Source organism: Lampetra fluviatilis, chromosome 2, assembly GCF_964198595.1.
Source record: "Lampetra fluviatilis chromosome 2, kcLamFluv1.1, whole genome shotgun sequence".
Classification (NCBI taxonomy): domain Eukaryota; kingdom Metazoa; phylum Chordata; class Hyperoartia; order Petromyzontiformes; family Petromyzontidae; genus Lampetra; species Lampetra fluviatilis.
In genome coordinates this window covers 36,714,830-36,739,370 of record NC_136276.1, presented here as the reverse complement: position 1 = coordinate 36,739,370, position 24,541 = coordinate 36,714,830, and the positions used below count along the sequence as shown (strand labels likewise).

Genomic DNA, 24,541 nt, shown 5'->3' with positions numbered 1-24,541 from the left:
AACCCAGGCGGTGGTGGTGCAACACGTGGGGCAGTTAACGCACAACATCTGGGTCTATCCTCCGAGCCTTCACCGTTCATGTGGCCTCAAAGTGCACCTAGCCTGGCACAAGCGTCACTGCCAGTGGTGATATCAGCTGTTGGGTTGGGATGATGTTACCAAGTTGTAATAATGAACAGGATATCGCAGTCAAATAATATTGATGTAATGTATTCGTCGATAAAGTCTCATTTAGCATCATGACGTTCTTTAATCGTAGGATAATATGCGGATATTTGACCAAGGTGTTGTTCAAGTGTGCTGTACGTACTAAAGAGTCGTTTTTTCAACGCGTAGGTTTCGCAGCCAACGTTATGATTCAATTCGGATCGTTGGGCGAGGGAGGCGACGGGGTGCCTAGGGGCCTGGCCAAGTTTTTGTTCAAACAACGAAATGTTTCTCTTCGGATGTGAAACGGCGTGCTCCGTGCTTACCAGCCGGGCCCGCGCACATCTCTCTCCGTCTCTCTCTCGGAACCCAACTGAAATGATTTCTGTCCATGTACGGCGCATGCCACGGCTGCGCGTGGAGCCGCGTTCTCAACGATGGCCCACACACACACACACATGTAAACAAATGTACGTTTGGTTTTAATGTCACAAATAAATAGGTAACACAGTTTGGCACTACAGTGGAGAATGATGACAGCAGGAAGCTTGGTGGACAATCGAGTTGCAGGGCGGCGAGCAAAGTCTCTTTGGCATGTGAGGCGCGGCGCTGCTGCTGCTGCGACCCCTGCCAGCCCATGGCAGCACGCTGGCGAGCAGGGCGACGTCGCGATTCCGCCGTGCCCAGTGCAGTAGTACGACTTGTGCACGGCCTGCCACCACCTTGCTGGAGGTGTTCACACACCAGACATGTTTGCATATCCGCAAACATGTCTGTGTGAGTCAAACACACGACGTCCTAACGAGCCAATGGTGGAGATTCCACATTGCCATGACAGGACATGTCTTGACATAGGATGACCACTCTTGGCTTTTCACGAAGTGGTCCTCGCATCATAGTCCAATACCCTTCATCACGAGGGGGTTTAGGGTAAAATGAAGTGTTCAGGCTGAGGGTTCGGTCAAGGAGTATGCGTTAGGGATTGTGGTAGGAGCACAGAGGGTAGGGTAAGGGGCATACGCCTATAGGGTTAATGAGGCGATTGAGTTAATGAGATTATAGGATTCATGAGAAGGTTGTTGTCAAGGCGAGGGCTAGGGATTGGTTTAGGATGAAGGTGGCCATTATGGATTGGGCTACGGTGAGGTGCTGGGCTCAGGTTATGGACAGGGTGAGACGAGAGCCAAGGCGTGGGTTGGAGCTGGGACTATGGGCGAGGCGTTGGGCTGGGGTCAGGGGGCGACATGGGGGTTTCGGTTAAAAGTGAAGAAGTAATCCGGGAGATTGGTTCAAAATGGAATCCATGTGGCCAAAGAACAAACACTTCTCTACAGTGTCGCATCGCAACTCCGCCTCCTTTCCTTTAAACTCGTTCACAGCTACGAATACAAAATTCACGAAAAGCTTCGGACCTAGCGATGCAACCATCACTTTCCGTCTACTTCTTAACCCTAAACAGAAAGCTGGCTGCGAACAAACAAAACTAACACAATGTGATAAAATAAAACACAAACTCAAAGTCTGTTCTACTGCCAAAGTACAATTTGAATCCATAAACCTTCAGTGCAATTAAAACACTCCCCCTCCCCCCTGAGTACGTTTAATGTGGAGATGGAGCGAACAAATTGGCGTATGCAGGCGCAACATCAATTGTTGCTTCGCAAGACCATGACAGATGTGTGCGGCTTGGGGAGACCTTCATCCAGCAGTGGAGAGATCGTGACCGCCACTGATGCTATTGATCATATATTACTATATTGATCATATTGTCCTTCTGGATCAACATTGTTGCTGGACTGCAATGAGTGGCTCCATGGTGTCCGTGGAGAGCTCTTGCCTGCAGCACGAGGCAGCCCAGCAGCGTTTGAAAAGCAGTCTACACCCTGTCGATAACACTCGGAAAATCAAAACTTCTTCCAGGCTTTGCCTTGTAAAACACTGTCGTGCACCATATCCATTGTGACACACTGCTCGGGCGCGTATGACTGCTGCGGAATTTTAATTTTTCAACATTTGCAACAAATTTCAGGGATTCAGTGTCTCCTAATAGCACATTAAGCCAACCATTACTGTTTTGCTGTTACCACTTCGTGCGTTAGTGGGACACGAGTTGCTGAGCAGGAAGCCTCTCCAGCTGTAGGTATTTACATCATCAGTCGTGGGCAATCCACTGCTGGATGAAGGCCTCCCGAAACCCCCACCACCTCCCTCGACCCCGTGGTGTAACAATGCCCCCAGCGCGTGCACGTGGCCCGATCTCGTCGCTCCATCTCTGCCGCGGACGTTCTCGAGGACACATCCCATTTCTTAGCTGCCACTCCGCCTAATATTATTCGTGATTGACATGAACATTATTTTTGAAGTGATTGAAGCAGACTTTAAGATGTATTTATGTACCCTACATTGCCCACAATTTTCCGAGAGTGCATGACGGTGTTGTACGACCGCGTGTTGACTGCGTGTTGGTGCTTTGTCTCGCGAGTGCGTTACGCGTGCTGCGTTGCTGTACAGAAGCCGCTATGTACAAGGCGGTCGGATAAACCACTACGCGCAAAACATCGCTGACCGTTATCGACACAACATATGCTCAAAGCAATCATAACAAGACTGCAATAACAACACGAACTCGACTCGTGTCACACGTGCAACGGAATGAAGCCAGGATTGAGACGTGACTGAAGGCACACTCACGCCCACTCACATCGTGCAACTAAAGCCTCAATAGCCACCACTGTTGTTTGCGAACTCCTATTATGGTCAGGGGGTCTACGAGGTGGTGGAATTGACAAATGCCCAACACGTTTGTTACCCTCAACTCATATCTGTTCACTTGCACACGGCTTGGTTAAAGTGACTGAAATTCAATCTTGACTTAAAGCTTTCGTGACTGCAGGAATTCATATTCTTTGGGTCTTTCGGTAAAGTAACGTAGATAGGTTCAAATTAATTAAAATAAAATAAACAAAAAAGTACGAGGTTTCGATCACAACACCAGCGATCGTCATCAGGAGGAAACAAGAGGGGGAAGCTGCTGAAGGCATGAGACTGTTAAAGGGTTAAAATGGGTGCAGCCCAAGGGCCATAGACGACGTGGGCGGAGCTAGAGAGATGAGCGTGTTAATGGGAGAGATGAGCGTGTTAATGGGAGAGATGAGCGTGTTAATGGGAGAGATGAGCGTGTTAATGGGAGAGATGAGCGCGTTAATGTGAGAGATGAGCGCGTTAGTGTGAGAGACGAGCGTGTTAATGGGAGAGATGAGCGTGTTAATGGGAGAGATGAGCGTGTTAATGGGAGAGATGAGCGTGTTAATGTGAGAGATGAGCGTGTTAGTGTGAGAGCCGAGCGTGTTAATGGGAGAGATGAGCGTGTTAGTGTGAGAGCCGAGCGTGTTAATGGGAGAGATGAGCGTGTTAATGGGAGAGCGGTCTCCACGACGAGGGAGCGGAGGTGGCTGTGTTAGTGTGAGAGATTAGCATGTTAATGTGAGAGATGGGCATGTTAATGTGAGAGATGAGCATGTTAATGTGAGAGATGAGCATGTTAATGGGAGAGATTAGCATGTTAATGGGAGAGATGAGCATGTTAATGTGAGAGATGCGCATGTTAGTGTGAGAGATTAGCATGTTAATGTGAGATATTAGCATGTTAATGGGAGAGATTAGCATGTTAGTGTGAGAGATGAGCATGTTAACGTGAGAGATTAGCATGTTAGTGTGAGAGATGAGCATGTTAATGGGAGAGATTAGCATGTTAATGGGAGAGATGAGCATGTTAATGTGAGAGATGAGCATGTTAATGTGAGAGATTAGCATGTTAATGTGAGATATTAGCATGTTAATGGGAGAGATTAGCATGTTAATGGGAGAGATTAGCATGTTAGTGTGAGAGATGAGCATGTTAACGTGAGAGATTAGCATGTTAGTGTGAGAGATGAGCATGTTAATGTGAGAGATTAGCATGTTAGTGTGAGAGATGAGCATGTTAGTGTGAGAGATGAGCATGTTAATGGGAGATCGCAGAGCCGCTGCCACGTCGAGGTCGGCGCGTGGAGGTGGCTGTGTTGATGTGAAAATGTGTTTTTTTTTACCTGTAAATGTAAAATCGGAGAGCCCAAGCCACGGGGAAAATAAAAACTAACATCGGAAGGTGTCAGGATGAGAACATCACAGCCAGTGGTGATGATGATGACATGCCAAGGTATAATGGTGTTTTCAATTTGTGGCAGAAAATAACAGTTGCGTTGGGGATACTGTAAACAGATAATTATAATAATACGAGAGGTGTGAGTGGATGGGTGATATGCTGTGAGGCGTGTGTGTGGACGGTATGTGTGGATGGGTGCTATTCCGAAAATTCAGAGGGACTGATGAATACTTTTGGTCCATTTCTCGTATACCCCGGCAGCTGCCCTTCGAATTCCTAAGTCGCCGGGGGGGGGGGGGGGGGCTCGTGCACCCTAATTAACAGCAGACCCCCAGTGGACCCCAGTGAACCCCCATTCAGAGGTAACTTCGTGGGATTGCTGGGGAGTCGCCGAGGTTCTATTTAAAGGGGTCGTCGTTGATACCAACGCCACCTATGCCACCACACGTCGCCATCGCTTCCTTCTCTCTGCCAGACACAGCCTCGTTGGCACGGCCGACGAGTGACCCTGAGGTCTGCTCTCAGCCTCGTCCCCGTCTTGGGGGGTGCCCCTCTTGTGCGTCCCCCCCGTTCACTTCAATTCGACCGTTGCCGCGTTCCTGGTGGCCGCTGGAGCCGCCTTGGTCCCTGCTCCTCGTCACCTCCGGCTCCTGTGCTTCCTTCCCTCGGGCTGTAGAGGCCGGCAGGGAACTGCGCTCCCGGGGCCTCCGTCAAGTTTGAATGGCAGAATGATCCGCTTCGCTTGGGCTCGACGGCTCGATTCCCCGTAATTACTGCGGCGCGGTTCTCAGCCGAATCACGTGCGTCGCCTGACGATAAACTGGATGCCGAAGACCCGTGGCAGCGTTCACAACTGCCGATCACCGTGCGCCAAGCGACGGTTAAAGCCACATGCGAGAATTAGGTGTAAACAGCTACAACTCTCCCACGCCATCACCGTGCAGCAAGCCCCACAATGCAACAGCAAGACTCGCACTTGGGAATTAGACTGCAGACTGTGTCCGTCTGACACACGCCGCCTTCGTGATAGCCGTGCGCTTAAGGAATGTCGCGTCCGCCAACATGAACTCATGATCTGATGGGTACATTTTGTCTGAGGGATACACTCTTTGAGCTAACGTCAGGTCAAGAGGTCATCACGGACAATACCGTTGATGCCACAATGCCTCGCATCGCTTCCTTCCCCATGCCGGAGCCACAGCACTGCTGCCGCTGCTGCTGCTGCCGCTGCTGCTGCTGCTGCCGCCGCTGTACGCGGGGTCTCGCTATCGAGGCCACTTTTAGTTCCCAAGCCGGAGACTGAGCATCGCAGCTCTCCGATGTGGTTTTCGGGTGGTTCCCCGTATTGTTCGGCATCGTGTCCGACGTTTAGATCCATGTGCTGGGAGCTCATTTAGGAAGTGAACCGAACTGAATAAAATGAGCTTCCAGCACGTGGAGCGAAACGTCGGACATCGTGCCGAACAACGCGCGGCACGACCTGAAAACCCGTAGGAGATCTTCGCGGCAGAACCGGGACACAGCGTGCGTGACAACAGCGACTCTCGTCCCGTCAGCAGACAACCGAGGCCCTGCGGAACGGCCTGGGATGGACGAGCGGATTGTGCGGCGTGCGAGGTGGTCAGCTGTGAGCTGCGAACACCAAGACACCGTCACGCCCGTGCTTAGGCCCGTGCGGCGAGTGCTGTGCGTGGCTGCACACAGCTCAGCCCCGCCGCTCCTTCCCGTCCGACGCTGTGCAAAGCGCCACCTCCCGTGTCGGGCCATTCTGTTGAAGAAGATCTTTGCCGACAGTAATTGACCATTTACATCGGCCATTAAATGCATCTCCAATTATCGCGGTTAGGTTATGTACGGTGCGAAAGAAGTTCAACATACATACGTACGGTCAATGCGCCGATGTAGATGGGCGCACGTTTAATTAAAAGAGAGAGCGCCAATTTGCGACTGGCGCTGGGCTCGGCGTGATGGCGCCACTCGGCGCCGATCGTGGCGCAGATTCCTCAGCCCCGTGATGGGCACGCCTCCTCGCGTTGCGCACTCCTTCGTTTGCGTTTCTAATTTATGCGTTTTAATATATGAACATAACAAATGTAATACTGCACCATTCGCAAATGGAACTGGTCCGAGATTCCTGCTTTAAAAAAATGATCGAACATTTAAAAAACGCAACGCAACCTTCTCGGTCTAATGTTCCAAATGACAGGTGTATTATACACAGGGCCTGGCTTAACTAGTGAAGGTCTGCCCTTCGCTGTCACGGCCAACAAAACTAAAGCACAGCTCATCGTATAAGCTGTCAAGTGACAGCCTGACCGTGACCTCAACCCTCACGCCAATCAAGCCTTCCTCATCGACCCACCGCTTAGCCGCATCGCTCGCTGAAGCCGGTCGTGTTTACCCTCGACTCCGCTGCGGTAAACCGCAAGCGTGGATTCTCAGGGCCCTGCAGGCACGGGAAATAACACGAGGGCGGAGCTCAACTCTGTTGACGTTCCTAGTCCGGTCGTGAAAAATTCTACGTCACCGTGGCAGAGGCCAGTCAAGGAATGGTAGACTTAATTCACAATGGGCTTAATACCAGACGAGTTGCGTTACCCATAGACCCAATCACCCCATGAGTCACCATCTCACTCCCACGGAGAAAGAGCACGATGTGGAGATGGAGGGAGAAGCTGGTGGTGGCAGTGCGGGCGGGGAGGGGACGGTTGTGGCTGAGGGGGGAGGGAGAGCTGAGATTCATGGCGGACGTGAAGCATCCACTAAGATATTGTCTGGCAGTGTGTGCAATTTATAATCATTACGACCTGATCGAATCCATCAGGCTCCTTCTCAATCTCATTCAGGCCTCATCGTTTCATTTAAAAAGCTCCTTGTGCGATGAAAAATAGTTTTTTTACTTTTAGTCTCAGCTCTCCGCGTCTCTCTCTCTCTCGCTATATTTTACTATTTATATACAAGACCGAGTGGGCCACGAGTAGAAGTGAAATGAATAGCGGTGGCACAAGACCGGCATGGGCTGTCACGTCGCCATCGATGGAACTTCAACCGACAGCGCAGAGAAAAGGGCCGACTGCAGTTTAACATGCACGCACGACGCACGCACCACGCGGCGTCGGACATCCATTTAAAGATGTTAAGCAGCTTGTTGTTGTTGTTGTTGACAAGGTACCACTACGCCACGTCACTCCCCACCAGGCAGCCAGGTGGTGAGTGTCAAGTAGCCACGTGGGGCCCATGCCGAGTAGCCAGGGATGGGGCCATGAGGGTGATTGAGGTGGGGAGCCAGGTACCCCCACTGCCCCCTGTGTTCCCGTGCCCGCAGTGATGAGTGATGAACGCTCTCGGCCGAGGGCATCCGTTGCCATTCACTCCCGGTGTGGACGCAGCCGGAACCACAAGCGGAGCCGTGAACTGCCAAGGGAAACCACGGTCCCGTGTGCTCTACGCCAAATCTTACCACGCCCCCCCCGGGTGTCTGGACACTAGAGCCAGGCAACATTGACCGAGGCCGTTTCCAACGACGTTGACTTGCGTCACCTCGACGTTTAAATGACCCCAGCCTTGACCTAGCACTCAGCTGATTCCCGGATCATTGTCGGCCAGAGCAGTGATCGGCTTCGGCTCAGGCCATCGGCAGAACAAGGCCTCCTATCATCACGGTGGACCCTGCATCCCGTGACTGCCCATGACCCTCCCGAAGGTGCGTGGAAGACACACGCACACACACACGACATACACACAAACACACACGCACACAATATTAGCGTTGGGCAACATACGCGACCGTACGGCGCAACACTGACGTCCTTCATGGTTGTCCTGTACGCACGATGCGGACGCCGGTAGCGGCGCAGTCTGGTCTTGCCCGCTGTGCGAGTGGGAACGCCGCGGTCGCTGTGCGAGCGGCGCCGTCCCGCGGGCCACGTGCCCACGTCGAGTGACGCGGGGATCTTTACGACGGGAACTGCCCCAGGAACTCTGCCGCTGCGTAGTAGCAGAATCTGTACTGATCCTGGACACAGCAGCAGCAACAGCAGCGATTGTGGCAGGAGCAACAGCAGCGGCAACAGCAGCGATATTGTCAATCAACAGCTCCGATAGTTAATGACCAATTATTCAGTAGTTTTACACGTAGGCTTTCGTAGACAATATCATCCATAATAGAGGTCGTTTGGGTTAGATCGCGTAAATTTACGCGTAAATTTATGCGATTTAACCCAAAAGACCTCTAATATGGAGTTCACTTGCTGTCAGGCGCGGTTCGTCCTCTAGGGGCGTTGGGGCGCTGCCCTACCAAGCAGCTGGAGATGAGAAATGCTTTTTATCATAATAAAAAACAACTTTTCTACACGTTGTTTTTTTGTGTTTAAAATGTTTTAAATCTAACGATTCTTTCAACGTGAATTGCCTAATGAAGATCACATTGTAATTTGTTCACATTAGAAACCGCTTCAACTCCACAGTCCGACTTGTGCCTCGTGGAGGTCTCGGGGCGGCTGCGAAGGCGTCCTCCGAGTGAGAGATTCCCCTTGAGTCACAGCAAGTACAGCAGCAGCTCACGACCGCAACGCTACGCTCGAGGTTTTTGGCAATGTCAAAGGGGTTGTGTAGTGTGGACTTGAGGGTCACGGGGACGGAATTTGAGTGCTTTGTTGTTTTATTTCGTATCGTTTATAAATGCCTATGGTTGGTAGATTTGACAGTTGTATCACTTTCACGCGAAGGCGAATAACATGGCAACATTTTCCTTAATTAAAACACCATATTTTCAGAGGTCACTCACAATAATCCCACCTAGTGGAGAGGTCACGAGCCGCCACTGCTTTCTGTACTCATTTATGGCAAATTAGCAGATGCACTTGTGGGCAGTGTAGCCACACCTTGTACACCAAGTGCGAATTTAATTGGCGCGACATATTTATCCGGAATTCGCGGGTTCGTTGTTTGGTGGAGGCTTTCGTGACCAATATCATCCAGTGAGTGCTCACGCCGTTTTAAGAAAAAAAATTCGACCATTTACTAAAATAAGTATCTTTTTTCCAGACCAAATAAATAATAAAACACAATAAAAGCGCTAAACACATTAGCTCTACGAGCCAATAAACGTGCTTTTTCTGTTATGCAACTTAAAGTCTAAACTATTTTCAGTTTACAGCCCTCAGAAAGTGGTGGAAATTGCACACTCCCACGACGGGGCAATTCAATCCATACTTCCTGCCTGGCGTAACTGTTGCGATGATCGCAAGACCTGCGGCGGGCTGATTTTTATCGACCAGCGGTTAAAGAACGGTGAAGCGGCCTCCTGTCCCGCCGGGGCGCAAGGTGGCCCACGGGAACGGCGCGGCGGCGAACTCCGGATGGCGCCGCCAGGGAGCGTGCTAGGGGCCGAGCGCCGAGTGCCTCACCAGTGTCTCCACCATGTCGGGCTTGTTGTTGCGCAGCGTCTTGACGGCCGTGAACACGTCCACGACGCTCTGGCCCTTCACCATGTCACAGAGCACGCTCACGGCGCAGTACGTGCCGCTGCGGCCGCCCCCGCTCCTGCGAGGAGAGACACCAACGCTGCTCGTCGCGACTCTCGGACCCAGCGGGGGCGGGGGGTACGAGGACTTTCCGCCCGCCCTGCTCTGAGTGCAACGCAAGCACCACGGTGGCAACGGTAAGAACTCATGGTGAGTGCACGCCGTAGGAGTGATTGTTACATAGACTTGTTAAATACGTACGGTGAGAGCGCGTGGTAAGTATTCACGTTGAGTACATACTAAGTGCACAAATAAGTACACAGGGTAAGAACAAATACATAGTAAACACACCCGGTAAGTACACATGGAAATAAGGAATACACGGAAAGTATCCTTGGTAAGAATGAAAGTACAGTGACTACACACACATGGTAAGCGTGAATACACAGTGAGTACGCACGGTGAGTATGCACGGTGAGAGTGGACTCGGCGTGAGTGCTGTCCGTGAGTGCGCATGGTCGGTGTGCTGGCGGCATGTGCTGGCGGCACCCACAGGCAGTGCACGAGCGTGCGGCCCTCTTCCTCGGCGAGCTCCGCGTGCCAGCGCCGCACGCGCCCCGCCACGCGCAGGAAGGAGAGCGGCGAGGCGGGCGCATCGCGGTGCGACGGCCAGCCCAGGTACTGCAGGTGCTGCACTTCCCGGTGGCCGTCCTGGGGCTGGCGAGGAGCGCGGCAGACGCGTTAGTGGCGTGCGCCCGTGTGTGCACGTGCGTGTGCGTGCTCATGTGTGTGGCTGTGTGCGTGTGTCTTTTCTCCACCTCTCCCAGAGCGGTGCAACCCCTTCGTATTCGAGCATGGCCCATGGAAGTGAATATCATAGAGCTACCTCTGAGGTCCCTTGATGTAATTGCTGGTCTACACATCTGTGGGCAGCACTCTTTTACCTGCTCGGCCACCGAGTGACATTCGACGCATGATGGTCAAGCCGATATTGTAATCCTCAAGAGGTGGAATGTAGCCAAGATAAGCGCAGATCCAAATGTTTGTGTGTAATCATCAGTAACTGGGCTGAGACCATCAACTCACTGCACTTGAGAAGCCATCGTCGACGTGGGTTCAAGGCTGGGGCACTCTCTGCAGTGGCAGCTCAGCGCTCTGATGAGAGATGAGCCCCCCCCCCGCTCCCCCCACCAAGCCCACTCACCCCGCGCTGCCCGGCCTCCCCCGTGCTCATTTCATTCCCCATTCATGGTACAAACCAGCGGAGAGCAGCTCGCCAAAACCTCTGAGCTATCGGTCTCCCCGGCACCCCGGGACTCACGCGGGGTAGTGACCTGTGAGCCCCTGCGAGCATCTGCACTGCTCCCTCCACGTAGCCTACTCCACACGTGCGCACAGCTCGCCCAAATCCTCCAGCTTTGTGTTTTGTTTAAGAATAGGAAATTAAAATAACCTCGCTTCTGGGTTTAAAGATTTGCAATGGCGCCCCTTGAGAATCTCCGCTCAACTCGTGTGCAGTCAAAAGTTGATATCAGTTGACGTCAGCTGCCCCTTTCATTGCCGTAAGGCACAAGGAGCCCGTGCCAATTTCTCCGTCTTGGCAACTTCCCCCGCTGTAAATCGAGAAAAAAAATGTTGGCCGTTCCAACGCTCGCATCCCGTTTAAAAATTATGTTTTTAAAAAGCGAATAACGATTTTAAAAAGCACTGGTGATTATCGTTTAGTGAAGGGATTACACAATACCACGCCGCAAGGCTTTCGATGGAAGTGTTCTAAGGGCGGTGGAAACATGTGGAGATGAAGGCGGCAGCCATCAAAGCCATCGTCAAATTACAAATTCATTGGGGGAGCGATTACAAGCATACGGAATAAGTCCGCATCGTGCCAAGCTATGCTCGCGGTCTGCTGGGCACCACTCACTTTCCATGGATTATTCCGTCAACCATCGTGACCCTCGTGCAAACGACGGAGCTACGATCCAGCGGTTGATGGTGCTTTGGGTGGCAGATTCTTGCCAGAAAGGCACCAAGTGTCAACCAAAAATAAATTGATTTGACTTGCATCACGGAGAGTGTTGCCATGTGTGAGAGACACCCGCAAGTAGGTGCAGCGAGGGGCCAGGTTATCGCAGTACGGCGAGCAGGGGTCCCAAGGGGTGGGTTGAGAGCTGGGGAGGGAGGCAGAGCTTTGTACCATAACGATTTGTGTGGAATGTGTAGCGGGAAATATTTTTCAGTAATGGTGCTCGAAGATATTTATCGGACATGGTGCCTAACGACACGTGTCTCAACGCATCGGAGAGCTGTGCAGCACAACCAGCAGAAGCCACGCGGTGCCTATTTATTATTTATTATCTCCGGGAAAATAGCTTTTTGTTGCAGTGAGGCCTGGCCTGGTTATAAATACAACTCATGCATTCTATACAATTAGGGTGGCTCCCAGGGGCTGTGGCAAGCCGGCCACAGTCACCGCAGAGTGAGGGAGACGTTCTACGAGCAGCTCCACGTGTTTCAGGATCCCGCTCGGTGCTGCGAGCTCACCGGCTAGAGCTCTTCCACAACCATCAACCATTTCAAGAGCCTCAATTTATACCTTGCCTTGACCAACCATTAGCTCCCCTTTAGGGCCTCTGACCTAGGAAGTGCCCTCAGGTGACTTGGGCCACACGTGTCCACGCCTAAGTAAAAGCGGTTTCAGCGAGGCATTTCTTTCATGTTGTGTATTGTTGTGTGTGTCACTTCAAAACGATGCTGATGTTGCCCGTGCAACATTTCTCCTGCACACTATCAATTCCGTAGCCTGCGCCAAATGTCATCGCAATCAGGAAAGTCACAAGAAACCAATAATCTCGCCCCAAACGGGAAATTCGACGGCAATGAAACTAACCCGGGAGATGTTGTGGATGCGGAAGATGCGAGAGATGATGTCTCCATCACGACAGCACGACAGGGTCTCCACGTGTACCGCTCCATACTGTAGCGAGCCCTCCTCGGGCCAGTACTGTGGACATGTCTGCAGCAGCAAAAGAAGCACACGGACATGGAGGCAGACACACGCGTACACACGCAGAGCCACTACTTACAGACTCTGGGACAAGCGCTCCGAGCGACTGCACACTCAGTCGATGTGATGAGAACCATTGCAAGACAAAGTGGGGTCACCTGTGTAGAGGGGATGAAGAGGGGCCTTAGAAACAGAGAGAGATGCACGAAAATAGACATAAAGGAAGAGAAATACAGATAAAATTAGAGACTCACACAGAGACACGGAAAGGAAAGACGGAGGCAAAGAGAGAAACACAGAGAGAAACAAATACACGTCATTGATATTTTTGTGAAGGGTCCGGCATTGGGATACAGAACCAAGGTACTTTTTTGAACGAGTATATTTCATGAACAGGAAACCGGTATGCCTGGAGAAAACCCTCACATAACCCTCAAAAGGTCCACACAGAGGGGTTCACGACCCTACAGAGGGATTCACGACCCCACAGACGGGTTCACGACCCCACAGACGGATTCACGACCACACAGACGGGTTCACGACCCCACAGACGGGTTCACGACCCCACAGACGGGTTCACGACCCCACAGACGGGCTCACAACTCCACTGCTTTCTTTTGCCCACCCATTTCTCTGTAAACATTGGCAGGAGTGAGGTTAGGGTAGCGGAGGTGGTTTCGGGGTAACGGAGGAGGCCTCGCACCTCAGACGGTCGCATCTCGTTGAGCATGATGACCGACGTGCAGTGGTAGTCAAAGACCAGCCTCCAAAAGTCCTTGACGGTGTTGGGCAGAGGATGCTGGGTCACGATGAAGGCCGACGGACGATGGTAGCTCTGTGAGGCAGAGAGAGAGATTCGATGAGAGAGGAGCGGCAGGAGAGTGTGGGACAGATGTGACCTCTTGGGGTCATTGGGAGCGAGCGATGTGAGTTGAGACCTCGTGACTCGTGATCACGAAACGACGATTCACGAGTTGTAGATTACAGAACCGGCTTTGATGGGAATCCACAGATACTAGACTAGAGCCCTCATCATCATCAACCCTTGTCTATCCACTGCTGGATGAAAGCCTCTGCACGCCATCGCCTCCCCCCACGGTCCAGTGCCGTTACCATTTATCTCACTCCAGCACATTAACTCATGAAAACCTACGGCACCCATGGTCATGTGTAAACTATACTGTGCATCTGGAATATTGATTGGTGTGTGCACAATTGTGCTGCGTGTATTGTAAGTGTGAAGCTCTATTACAATCGATGGAATGAAGAAATGTTACATCAGGCGCGGGTGAGCGTGGGTGAGCGCGGGTGAGCGTGGGTGAGCCTGATCCCCCATGATGGGTGAGAAGAGTTGACAAAGTTGAATATTCAGTCTGCGCTTCACTCCCCATGGAGTCTCTCTGCATCAGCAGTCCAGAGGCGAGGCTCTCGCATTCAGCAAACACGCAGAATACAAACGCCTGCCACGTTGTGCGCGTGTGTGCCACAGCTTTAGTTCAGTCACACTTTTATTACACGGCTACAATTAAATAATAATAGAGATGATCGCGAACGGTATTTAAAGTAATGGGGATTGAGGTTGGACAGGTGACTGGTCACGCGAGTGGGGTTCACACTCAGATGAATCAATAATAAGTATAACCCGTAAAAACAAAGTTTTTCACTATAAATCCTTTATATGCGTGGCAGCGAACTTAATATAAAGGATTTAAAAATATATTCGCCTGTGGAGGACGCGGGGATCGATCCCGCGACCTTTGGCATGGGAAGCGAGGGCGCTACCAACTGCGCTAGTCCGCCACGGCCTGTGGAGGGGTTACGCTCTGGGCTCTTACACTCTGACGTTCAGCCAAAGCCATGAATGCGTTCTATTTGAATATATGTAAAATATTTTTTTTTTGCCTAAAAAGTGTAAAATTTTGGGAATTTTTTTTCACGAACAATAATTGTCTGGCACAACGAGTCTGTGTGGAAAATGTCAGCTCGATTGGATCACGGGAAGTGGGTTAAAAAACGACCGAAAGATTTGCACGGTCCTAAGCAAGCAAGCACGCAAGCAAGCAAGCACGCGAACTTAATATAAAGGATTTAAAAATGACTTTTAATTTAACGTTATACAATGGTTTTGGAGTCGTTTTAATGTTCTGAGTATACGTTGTTGGTGCGTGGTCATCAGCGGTTGCAGAACCACCACTCTAGAGGTTTCCTTGGAACAACCGCTCCTCACGAGCAGTGTGAGAAGTGCGAAGGGGAAACTTTAGCGCAGCGCGCGTGGTCCGTACATGCGCGGAGATGAGCAAACGCAACCCAAAATAAGATATTTTTTTGGTTAAAGTGCGACAGATTTGGAGTGCAAAGCAGACCATTAAATTATGACACCTCCACCTGGACAGCTTTCACTGAGCCCGACTGACAGAGGTGAGAGACCGGAGCACCCTCTCATATTAACAGAAGCAGTTCCAAGACGTTAATGTAATGTGCCACTTAAACATTTTTTATTTATCGAAAATGACGTGCAGCAGAGTTTGATTTTACTTCACGCCGCTTCAGAGGATGGCTGTCTGCTCTCGCGTTGCAGCAGTGAGACTTCACCAACCACCTGCAATTTCGTCTCAACCCGGCTCAGAATTATTTCGTGAAATGTTGAAATGCGTAGTCGAGTGAGACAGCGAACCGACAAAATGCGACTTAAAAAATAAAGCAAAAAATAAAGGCAGCGGCGCAGCCTCTCCCGCACACACGACGTTCTCGCAAATCGACAACGGCTCCCTGTCGTGCACGGCCGGTGTCCTGGGTTAGGCCGCGTGTCGAACGTTTCTCATCGCAAGCTCCTGCTACACGCTGCTACGGGAGGGTTGCCACCCATCCTGGTATTCCCAGGATTGTCCACTTTCTCAAGGAAACTGTACCGGGAAGTATGTCAGTTTTCCCGGGACATAAATCTATCCCGGTTTTTGTCAGTTGAGTAAAAACAATGCATCACCACTCGAGACGATGCGCTTCCCCGTAGCCCTCCTCTTCCGTGATTGTGAGATACTCTTCCCCCGTGTGATGCGTCCTGGTTTATTGTAGCTCAGAGGTGGCAACCCAACACTGTGTTGCGGATCTTCACGCCGACTCATGACGAGGCCCGCAGTAGCGCGGGGCCATCGCTTGAGACGAAGAAATGCTCAACGGCGTTTCGTTATCGCGGCAGAATAACACGGCAGGTGTGAGTTTACAGAGAGAGAGAGAGATGACGGTGAGCGATACGGAATAATGGAAGAGGCAATGGAGATAGCGGTGGGGATTAAGGGAACAGAGGAGACAGCGACGGTAATGGAGTTAGCACGGTGAAGCGTTAATACACGCGAGACGACCATCTCCTCCCAACCCCATCAGCAAAGCGGGGGCAGCGGGGGCAGCGGGGGCAAATCCAGGCTCTGCTGTGAAGCGCCAGGCCCCGGTGCCCCAGCGGGGGCTTCGTTCCCACTGCTCTTTGTCTCCGCAGATATTTTGTCAAAGTTCTGCTGCTCGCCGTGTGGCTGGCACTAACTACAGGGTCTGAACGAGTCGTGGCTGCTCGCCGTGTGGCTGGCACTAACTGTGGTCATTGCTGTTAGCCAGCGCCTATTAAACACGGCACACTAAAGGGCAGTGTAGCCATCGCATCGCAAGCACGGCCGCCTTTGTCTTCCCATGCTGCAGCTTACTACACAGCACGACTCATTTTAGGGTATTTTCTCCTCAGTCCGAGTCGCTTGGTGATGTCACGCAGGACATCATCAAGATTATTCATGCATATATTATACAGTTCTAACAACCTCAGTGTATTGTACCACTTTGTGTTAATTGGTGATATGGCATGAGACTAACGAGTGACGATGTGGTTGTTTAAACACAGAAGTTACAAGCAATCAGAAGAGGCTGAATTAGCTTCACGGTCGTACCAACTCATCAAGGGAATCTCTCATCAGCTGCCACACGGCAGCTGTGGAGAAATAATATTGTAATAATGAGATGCAGATGACATCACTTAACGGTGATGATGCCTGTGAGAAGTGGTTCTTGGTTCACGCGTCACAAGTTTGGCGACGTTGGCATACAGATGGGTGAGCATCTGAGCGAGTGACTACCCAAGTGAGTGAATGACTGATTGAGTCTGGGAGCAAATGAGTGAGCGAGCGAGTAAGTGGTATGCGACTAAGTGACTTAGCAAACGAGTAACTCAGTGACCGTGTGACTGGGTTAGTGAATAATTAGTGAGCAGGTAGGTGAGTGGGCAAGCGAGCGAATTATTTAATGAGCAAGTAAGAGGATGAGTGAGTGAGCATGTAATGTAGTAAGTGAGTGAGTGAGTGAGCGAGTGGGTGGGTTAGTGAGTTAGCAATTGGGTGAGTGAGCGAGAGGATGAAAACACTACCAAGCGAGTAAGTGAATGGATTAGTGAGTCAGCGAGGAGGTAAGTGAGTGAGTGAGTGAGCGAGTGGGTGGGTTAGTGAGTTAGCAATTGGGTGAGTGAGCGAGAGGATGAAAAAACTACCAAGCGAGTAAGTGAATGGATTAGTGAGTCAGCGAGGAGGTGAGTGAGTGAGTGAGCAAATGAGAGAGCCGCTGCGAGAGCGAGCGGGTGGACGGTGCGGAGGGCTCACGTCGAGCAACGCAGCGTTGATGTAGTTGCTGCTGTCGCCCTCGAGCGTGAGCAGGAAGGGCAGGCAGCGGTCCGGGGGCAGCGCCTCTTTCACGCGGTTCTTGCTGCTGTTCCGGGGCAGCAGGGCGATGCTGCAGTCCTCGGCTCGCAGCGCCGGCGTCACGGTGTTCAGCGTCTGGGGGAGGGCGAGAGGGGGGCACCGACGTTGGGGAGTCGGGGGTGGGGGGCAGGAAGGGTCAGGGTGGAAGTGGAGCAAGGTCAGGGTTAGGTGGGGTCAGGGTTAGCAAAAGTTCACGGCTTCATAGGGGCCCCAGATTCATGAAAAAGTTACGTGCATCAAATATGAGCTCAATTGAAATCCTAATGAACGTCAAAAGCTGATGAATCTCTCTCATCTCTAACCCTTGTCTGGATCTCTGTACTCTCACATCACAACATCTCTATCTCTTGATTACATATCTTCACTCTTACAACATCTCTATCCTATATCTCTGGTCATCTCACAAGAATGTAATTAATTAAAATGGCGGCCCCAAAAAATTGTTTCTGCTCAGGGGATCCAATGGGCCAACACCATTGCCGATCTCCACGGTGTCACACACAGGACCGGAGCACGCACTCACATGGTGCCAAATCTACCGTAGCCACACAGCGGCGTCTACCAAGCTGGATCCAAGGCAGAGTAACAACACGGTGAGGCCAGGGGAGGCCGGAGAGAGGTGGGGAGGGGTGCCACACACTGCCGGTCCTCAGAAGGATGACGGCACGAGACGGAGGCGGCCGCGCCGGGTGAGCGAGCGAGCTAGCGAGCGAGTGAGCGAGCGAGGGCCGCCCACCATGAACTCCTCCTTGAGCGGGGTGGAGTGCGTCTGCGGGTCGAGGCGAGTCAGCTCCAGGTAGGCCGAGCGGAAGCTGGCGGCGGGGATGGCCGTGTCGCCGCACAGGCAGGCCTCGAGCAGCACGTCGTGGATGAAGACGTACTGCTCCTGTTGCCGTGGTGATGGCGCGAGAACCGGGGCGGGAGTGTGGGGAGTGGGGCGGCACACGTGTCGGTTCCGTTAAAGGCACAGCTGCGGCAGCCTCAGGATTGTTTTAACGATTTGCAACTCGGGCGGAAAGTGTCAACGCTTCACCTCAGTTCACTGTCTAGCGGAGGGTCGTGATAATGCTCAGAAAGATCATCCGATATGAACTAAGGTTTAATTTTAAGTCGTTCCGCTATGAAGGACTCACTCGACAGAAAACTGGCCAATTTGATCAAAGGGTTTCCCAAACTCCAGGCCATAAAACCTGAGTGAGAATGCACAATACTTGTTGGCTAATGCAATGACGTCACATTCCACGACACCATTAGACATTATGTCATCGCACGGAGTCAAGTTCAAGTTCATTTATTAGGTAGAGCCCTGTGAGCCATGCGGCTCTTAAGTCGGGTGCAACCGCAACAAACAAAATACGAGTCACACGGAGTACGCCATTTTAAATGATCTCGTTATGCAGCTCCGATGGTGCCAAACATCATCTCGCTAATTGAATACCACCAAGAACAAACACGCATTGGAAAACATTACCAAATCCATATGCATGAATTTTTACTCCTTGTTTCAGGAGGTATTCCTGCTCATATTGGAATGAGGAAGATGTGAAATTGTGAGTCTGTAATGATGTGAAGATCGGCAAAACTCGAACTCTGTACCATGGGCAGGCTTGGATTCATGGGGCTGCAGGCTGGGGCATTGGATATTGATGGCCTCCAAAAATATATAGACCGCTTTTGAATGGTTCAAACCCAATCCTGTAGCACTATGATAAATCCGAGTAATTACTAAAGCTATAGCAGCATCACTGTGTGTATTACTACCGGTCACATGCAGAATTAATAACTTTGGTTATTTTAACTTAGATTTAGCTTAATAGTTCGTACATCACATTTAAAAACCAGAACTGATAGGCAATGGGCATGGGTGGTGGTAAAACAGTCAAGGGAAGAAATCGTACATATGTAGTATGTAGGATATATGTCGGATATATGTAGTATGTATGTATGTTGAGCTTCTTTCGCAGCATACGTAGCCAACTGTGCTAATCGGAGTGCGGAAGGACAACAAACTAAAAGCAATACAAAAATAAATTGAAAAAACAGTGCCCCCCAAAAAAACTATAGCAGCCCTGGGTCCCCTAAAACTTAATCCGACTCTGATTATGGGGGGCACAGGAAGCACAAGGTTGGGGTTAGGGAACTCCTGGGCCATGAATCCCCATAAATCGGCGCTCACCTGAGAGGCGCAGGGTAAGGTCAGAGGGCGTCCAGGCCATAAAGATGAAAACAAAAACGGGGCCATAAAGACAGTAATGGACGCAGTGGGGGAGAGTGCCATGCCGCTCGCGGCCAGGCCTATAAACAATGGTGGAAGCAAGCCGACTGAAATGAAAACAAAAGGAATAAAATAAATCAATCGTGTGGAATATTAAACGCCCTCGGCATCGACGACGCGAGTGTTGCGGGACTGAGATCCGGAGAATCGCACGTGGAAGATTTATCCATTGTGCAAAATAACTTGTTTGCAAATAACCCTTAATATTGAATAATGTCATGCGCAGTCATATAATAATGTCATACTTTAATAACAGTGGCATACACAGTACTCTCTGGTTCTTTCGGTAAAGTCACGTAGATAGAAAAAATTATCAAGAACACGTTGTTTCAGTCGCAACACAAGCGTCTGTCACCACGTCGTCCAAAACCGCTCCCCCCCTCCCGTGCCAATATAAAGCCACAACAGCAGATCATGCTTTCTCACCTGATGACGGACGTTTGTGTTGCGACTGCAACGTGGTGTTATTATATTCTTTTTTTCTACTTACGTGACTTTACCGAAAGAACCAGAGAATATGGATTCCTGCAGTCACGAAAGCTTCAAGTCAAGATTGCATACATAGTAATCACTCAGGAAAGGCTCAATGAGCAGTAGCAGGAGGGCCATGCATTGTCACGGTTGGACAAGTTGGCGTGCGAGAAGAAACCAGAATGCCCGGATAAACTCCATTGCTCAAGAGGGAACAGCACTCAAAACTCCACACAAATAGAGTCTCTAATACGTGGTCCAATTACATTCGAAGTCTCTGCAGGATTTTTGTGCATGTGGGAGGAGGCTAGAGTATACTCAGAGCAAACTCGAGCATCGGAAAGGATACCTCTGAAAGGTCCACACAGATGGGCTCACAGTCGACCATTGGTGTACTGCCATCTCCCGGCCACCACGTAGTCCGGCTGGCTTGAGAGTTTGATAAATCTGCATGTGATCCACCCACCCTTGCATCAAAAGTGCTGAATCACAAGTGTGCGAAACTGCATCATAATAATCTCATGCAGCTGCAGAAAGGAGATTTAAGTGTTAGAGGAGAGGATGTTGGTCTGCAGTCACTCTTGTCATCGCCAGTCATGATCCACAGCTGGATGAAGGCCTCCCCAGGCAATCCCCATTCATAACGGGCCTGCCATGCCACAATCCATGGAGCACATGCCACGTGGATTACTCCTCTCCTTTGGCTGCTGCTCCATCGTTAGTCTCGACCACCGGACCATGGCCCTCCTTGCCATGACGCGTCCTACTCAAGCCCCATTCACTTTTCTTAACGGTCAATGAGACGCCTCGAACTTGTTTGAAATGCGCAGTGGTGGAGTGCTCGCAGCCACTCTACGCTGCGTTTATCATAAGTCTGGCGCAAATCCATGTTTGTGACTGGGATAATAAATGAATTAATAATGGGGCGTATAAAAACTCGCCACGCAATGGAGGCGGCTCGGTTGTCCACAAGGCGTTTTTTTTGTTTTTACGGCCGAGCGTTTGCGGACACAGCCTGAACATTAGGCAGCTGCGGTTAATGTCTTTGAGGATTCAGCACGAACGCCTCGGGCTCTGGGAGCCAATCTAAGGCAGCGCAAATACCACGGAGGAGCCCGACGAGCGGCACGCGCGAGGCGGCGAGCGAGCGCGGTTATTGATGGTCGAGCGGAAACTGGGTTGAGCCTCATTAGCCAGGCACCCGGGGAAGGTGGAGACAGGCGGAGAGAGCCGCGCTCACGTTCGCTGGAAACGTGGCCAAGATTTTGCGGAGACGTAAAGGGCTGCGCCGTGACGTGCGGAAGTCACGAGGCTTCACCGTGGAACGACCGGATGATGGAAAGTAGAGTGCACAAAGCTATGTTCCCACCACAAGCATCGTGTGCAACTTATGGAGCGCGTCATTTCCACAGCTGTGGGTCAACAAGGGCAAATGCAGGACCGGTTTCGGCATACGGTGTCTGATGTTTAACGGCAAGGACCCTCGCTGTTAGATATCGGTGCTAGCTCGCTGCGAAACTACATAACAGACGAGTGATGATTCATGAATTAATTAAGATCAATTCAGACACTCACATAAGTGATGGTTAAAACAAATGAGACGATGAAAATGAGAAATATACGAATTGTACCATAATAATCGAATCCCCAGGGCGGTGAATCATTGCTAGAGAGTGCCTATTGGGAAGCGATAAAGAGCAAAATAAAAGACTGTGGAGCAAACTACAAGTGGCAATTCTGGCTCCAGTAAACCACCAACTACCACCCAATTTTAAGCAGATTCGATCTAGAAGAGGCTCAGGGCAGGCTTTCAGCATGACCTAAAATTTTACTTGGAGTTTCTGTGATCGTAGCGTATCACGTAAGCCGCTGGACCACTGCTCCCCGGCCCGGCAGTCACAGCACACGTCACGCTCGCACAAACAACGACGCACCCTACGGTGGCGCACCCACCAACTCACGTGCCCCTCCACCCCCCATACAGGAGCACCACCGTACGGTCGACCAGGGCTTCATTTATCACGGAATATTGTCGGGGTAGTCGGTAGGCTGGATTAGCTGGCGTGGGACTAGTAGCCACAGTGAGAGGCAGGTCTCACGCAACCACTTATCTACACTACACAGCCGTCACACTATTCCACTTGCCCTGCTGTTAATATATTCGCGGCGTGGCCATAAAACCATACAATGTAATTCTCAGAGCTGGAATTAAGCCAGATTTAGTGAACGACGTAATTTCACATGACAGGTGGGGTGTGTGTGTGTGTGGTCACTGGAGACCAGCCTGAAGCCATCCGCCCACCTTTAGCACAGGTGGCTGAAATCCAGATCTGACCCCAGACTTCTGACCTCTGAGCCACCCGGCCAGCCTCCTATAGGAGAGACAGGATTTCATTTTGCTTTGTAAACCAGGAGCCGCTCCCTGGGTGGCCGAGTTTAAATTCTTCACTGCTCGCGTGCCAGCGCGCTCAGTGAACCTGGCAGCCGTCACCGCGGAGCCGTGCCAATTTAATGTCCCGGAGAGTCAAATCGTTCGTGCTTTTGTTTTCTTTATCAAACAGCCGCGTTTATCATGGGAACAAATACAAACTCGGCGGAAGAGGCTCGAAGTTCTTGACTCCTTTAATGAATGACTTTTCTTCGGGGGATCAAAGTCAATTTAAAAGTTCGTGGGTGGCTGTCGTGAGTGCCGAGAATTGCCCCGGGGTCCCCCCGAGGTCGACGGGCACCAGCTGCAGTCGGCACGCGGTGGGCGCCTCGACCCCCGTCGCGCTAATCCGCCATTCGTCTCGCAATTAACTCCAGTATCCACCGCACCTGGTACAGGGGCTTTGGGAGCGGACGTATCTCTCCACGAGCCGTGCAAATGCAGCGATGAATGCTCTTCTTTAATGCAAATCGCAGCGGTGCGGTTGCAGCAGCTGTCACGAGTGATTTTTTTTTCATCGTGGAGAAAATAAGCAAGCTTTTCTCCGCTGCGTTTTGTGTTTCGCTGAGTGTTGTTCAGCACGATGCCCGAGGCTTCACTGCCAGCTTCTTCAAGAATATAACTGAATTGAAGAAGCTCCAAGGACGTACAGCGAAACATCGGACGTCGTACCGAACGCCATGTGGTACAAATTGCAAATGCGTTGGAGAGCTACGCAGCACAACGGCGAAAACCCACGCGGTGGCACGAGTGGCTCTGCTGCATCGCGGACAACTCCCGAAACCTCCAAGTTATGCGTTTATGGTGCTCAAGGTGTCAAAACAAATAGACGAATACAAATTCCGTTTGAACATTCACAGAGAGCGGTGTAAGATGAGATTATTTCAGACAGCGGCCTTCGCAAGAGCAAATCGTGCAAACGTCTTGTGAAGTCACTTCTATTCGGCCACTTCTATCCACACGCGACGGTGCAAGGGGCGCTTTGTGTGCAAAGCGCTCTCGTGTCATTTTTACTGCCTTCTTTTCCCCTCCAATTTTTTGGCGAAGATATGTGGAGTCACGCCACGGTGCCTCCGATTCCCGCAGGCAGCATACGGCCGTTAGTCACGTATAATGAGTGTGGGACTTTTTAAAAACGCATTATTTTAGTAAATTTGTCACGTAAAAAAACTTGAATTGCATTTACTCCCAGGAAGCGATGCAAGCCCGATCCGAGCGCACGCCCCCAAGCACCGCTCCGCTCGTCCTCCCTGCCTCCGTGCGCTCGCCGTCTGACATTCATTACCCGAGCAATTAGCATTTCCTGTTCAATTACGCGGCGGCAAATGAGGCGTGGGATCGGAGTGAGCAGATGGGTGGCTTCGTGGGGATGGCTGAGGCCGGTGCGAGATGAAGGAGCCACCTCTTCAGAGACGCCACGGGGCTGCTACCTTTGCCGGTTTTAGCATCAGTAAAAAAACTATCGGTAAAGTTGTCATGTCCCACGTCAACATTTCTCCAAAGGCTCAAACCGATTTACAGTTCTGTTAAAACTCTCAAAAGCACCGCTCTGCCTCGGTTTTTTAAATCTCCACACAAGGCACACGTGCATCGAAAACAAGCGCTGAAAGGTAAACGATTATTTTATCTTCTGGTCTACCACCGTTTTGAGACGAGGCTCAAAATAAAGCTGTCTCTGGTGTGGACCAATTAGTTTCAAAGACAATGCATATATTATCAGAGTATGTTTTTTTATTTGCATTCTGACCACAAGTATTGTGGTTAGTGCAGACATGATTCCTTGTAAAAGGTTTCAGTTTGGTGTTTAAACATCTTAATACCTGTTTTGTTGCCAGAAAAAGGGGAAAACCTATTCTCATATTTTGGTACTGGCAAAG

The 24,541-nt window shown here is 50.9% G+C and overlaps 2 protein-coding genes across 5 annotated transcripts in view; both read right to left on the bottom strand.

Moving 5' to 3' along the window:
• Positions 1-24,541, bottom strand: part of SMC6 (structural maintenance of chromosomes 6) — a 373,519-nt gene that overhangs the window by 26,002 nt on the left and 322,976 nt on the right. The gene's annotated exons all lie outside the window — the stretch shown is intronic.
• The window catches only part of PTPRK (protein tyrosine phosphatase receptor type K), a 165,225-nt gene continuing 141,292 nt past the window's right edge, over positions 609-24,541 (bottom strand). For all 4 annotated transcript variants that reach the window (XM_078875856.1, XM_078875866.1, XM_078875862.1 and 1 more), the window contains 7 exons: positions 18,227-18,376; positions 17,392-17,565; positions 13,464-13,595; positions 12,644-12,769; positions 10,310-10,473; positions 9,700-9,835; positions 609-8,306 (listed from right to left, as the gene is read on the bottom strand). In XM_078875856.1, the coding sequence (XP_078731982.1) occupies positions 8,247-8,306; positions 9,700-9,835; positions 10,310-10,473; positions 12,644-12,769; positions 13,464-13,595; positions 17,392-17,565; positions 18,227-18,376 (942 nt within the window). In that variant the 3' untranslated portion in view covers positions 609-8,246. The remainder of the gene's footprint in view (positions 8,307-9,699; positions 9,836-10,309; positions 10,474-12,643; positions 12,770-13,463; positions 13,596-17,391; positions 17,566-18,226; positions 18,377-24,541) is intronic.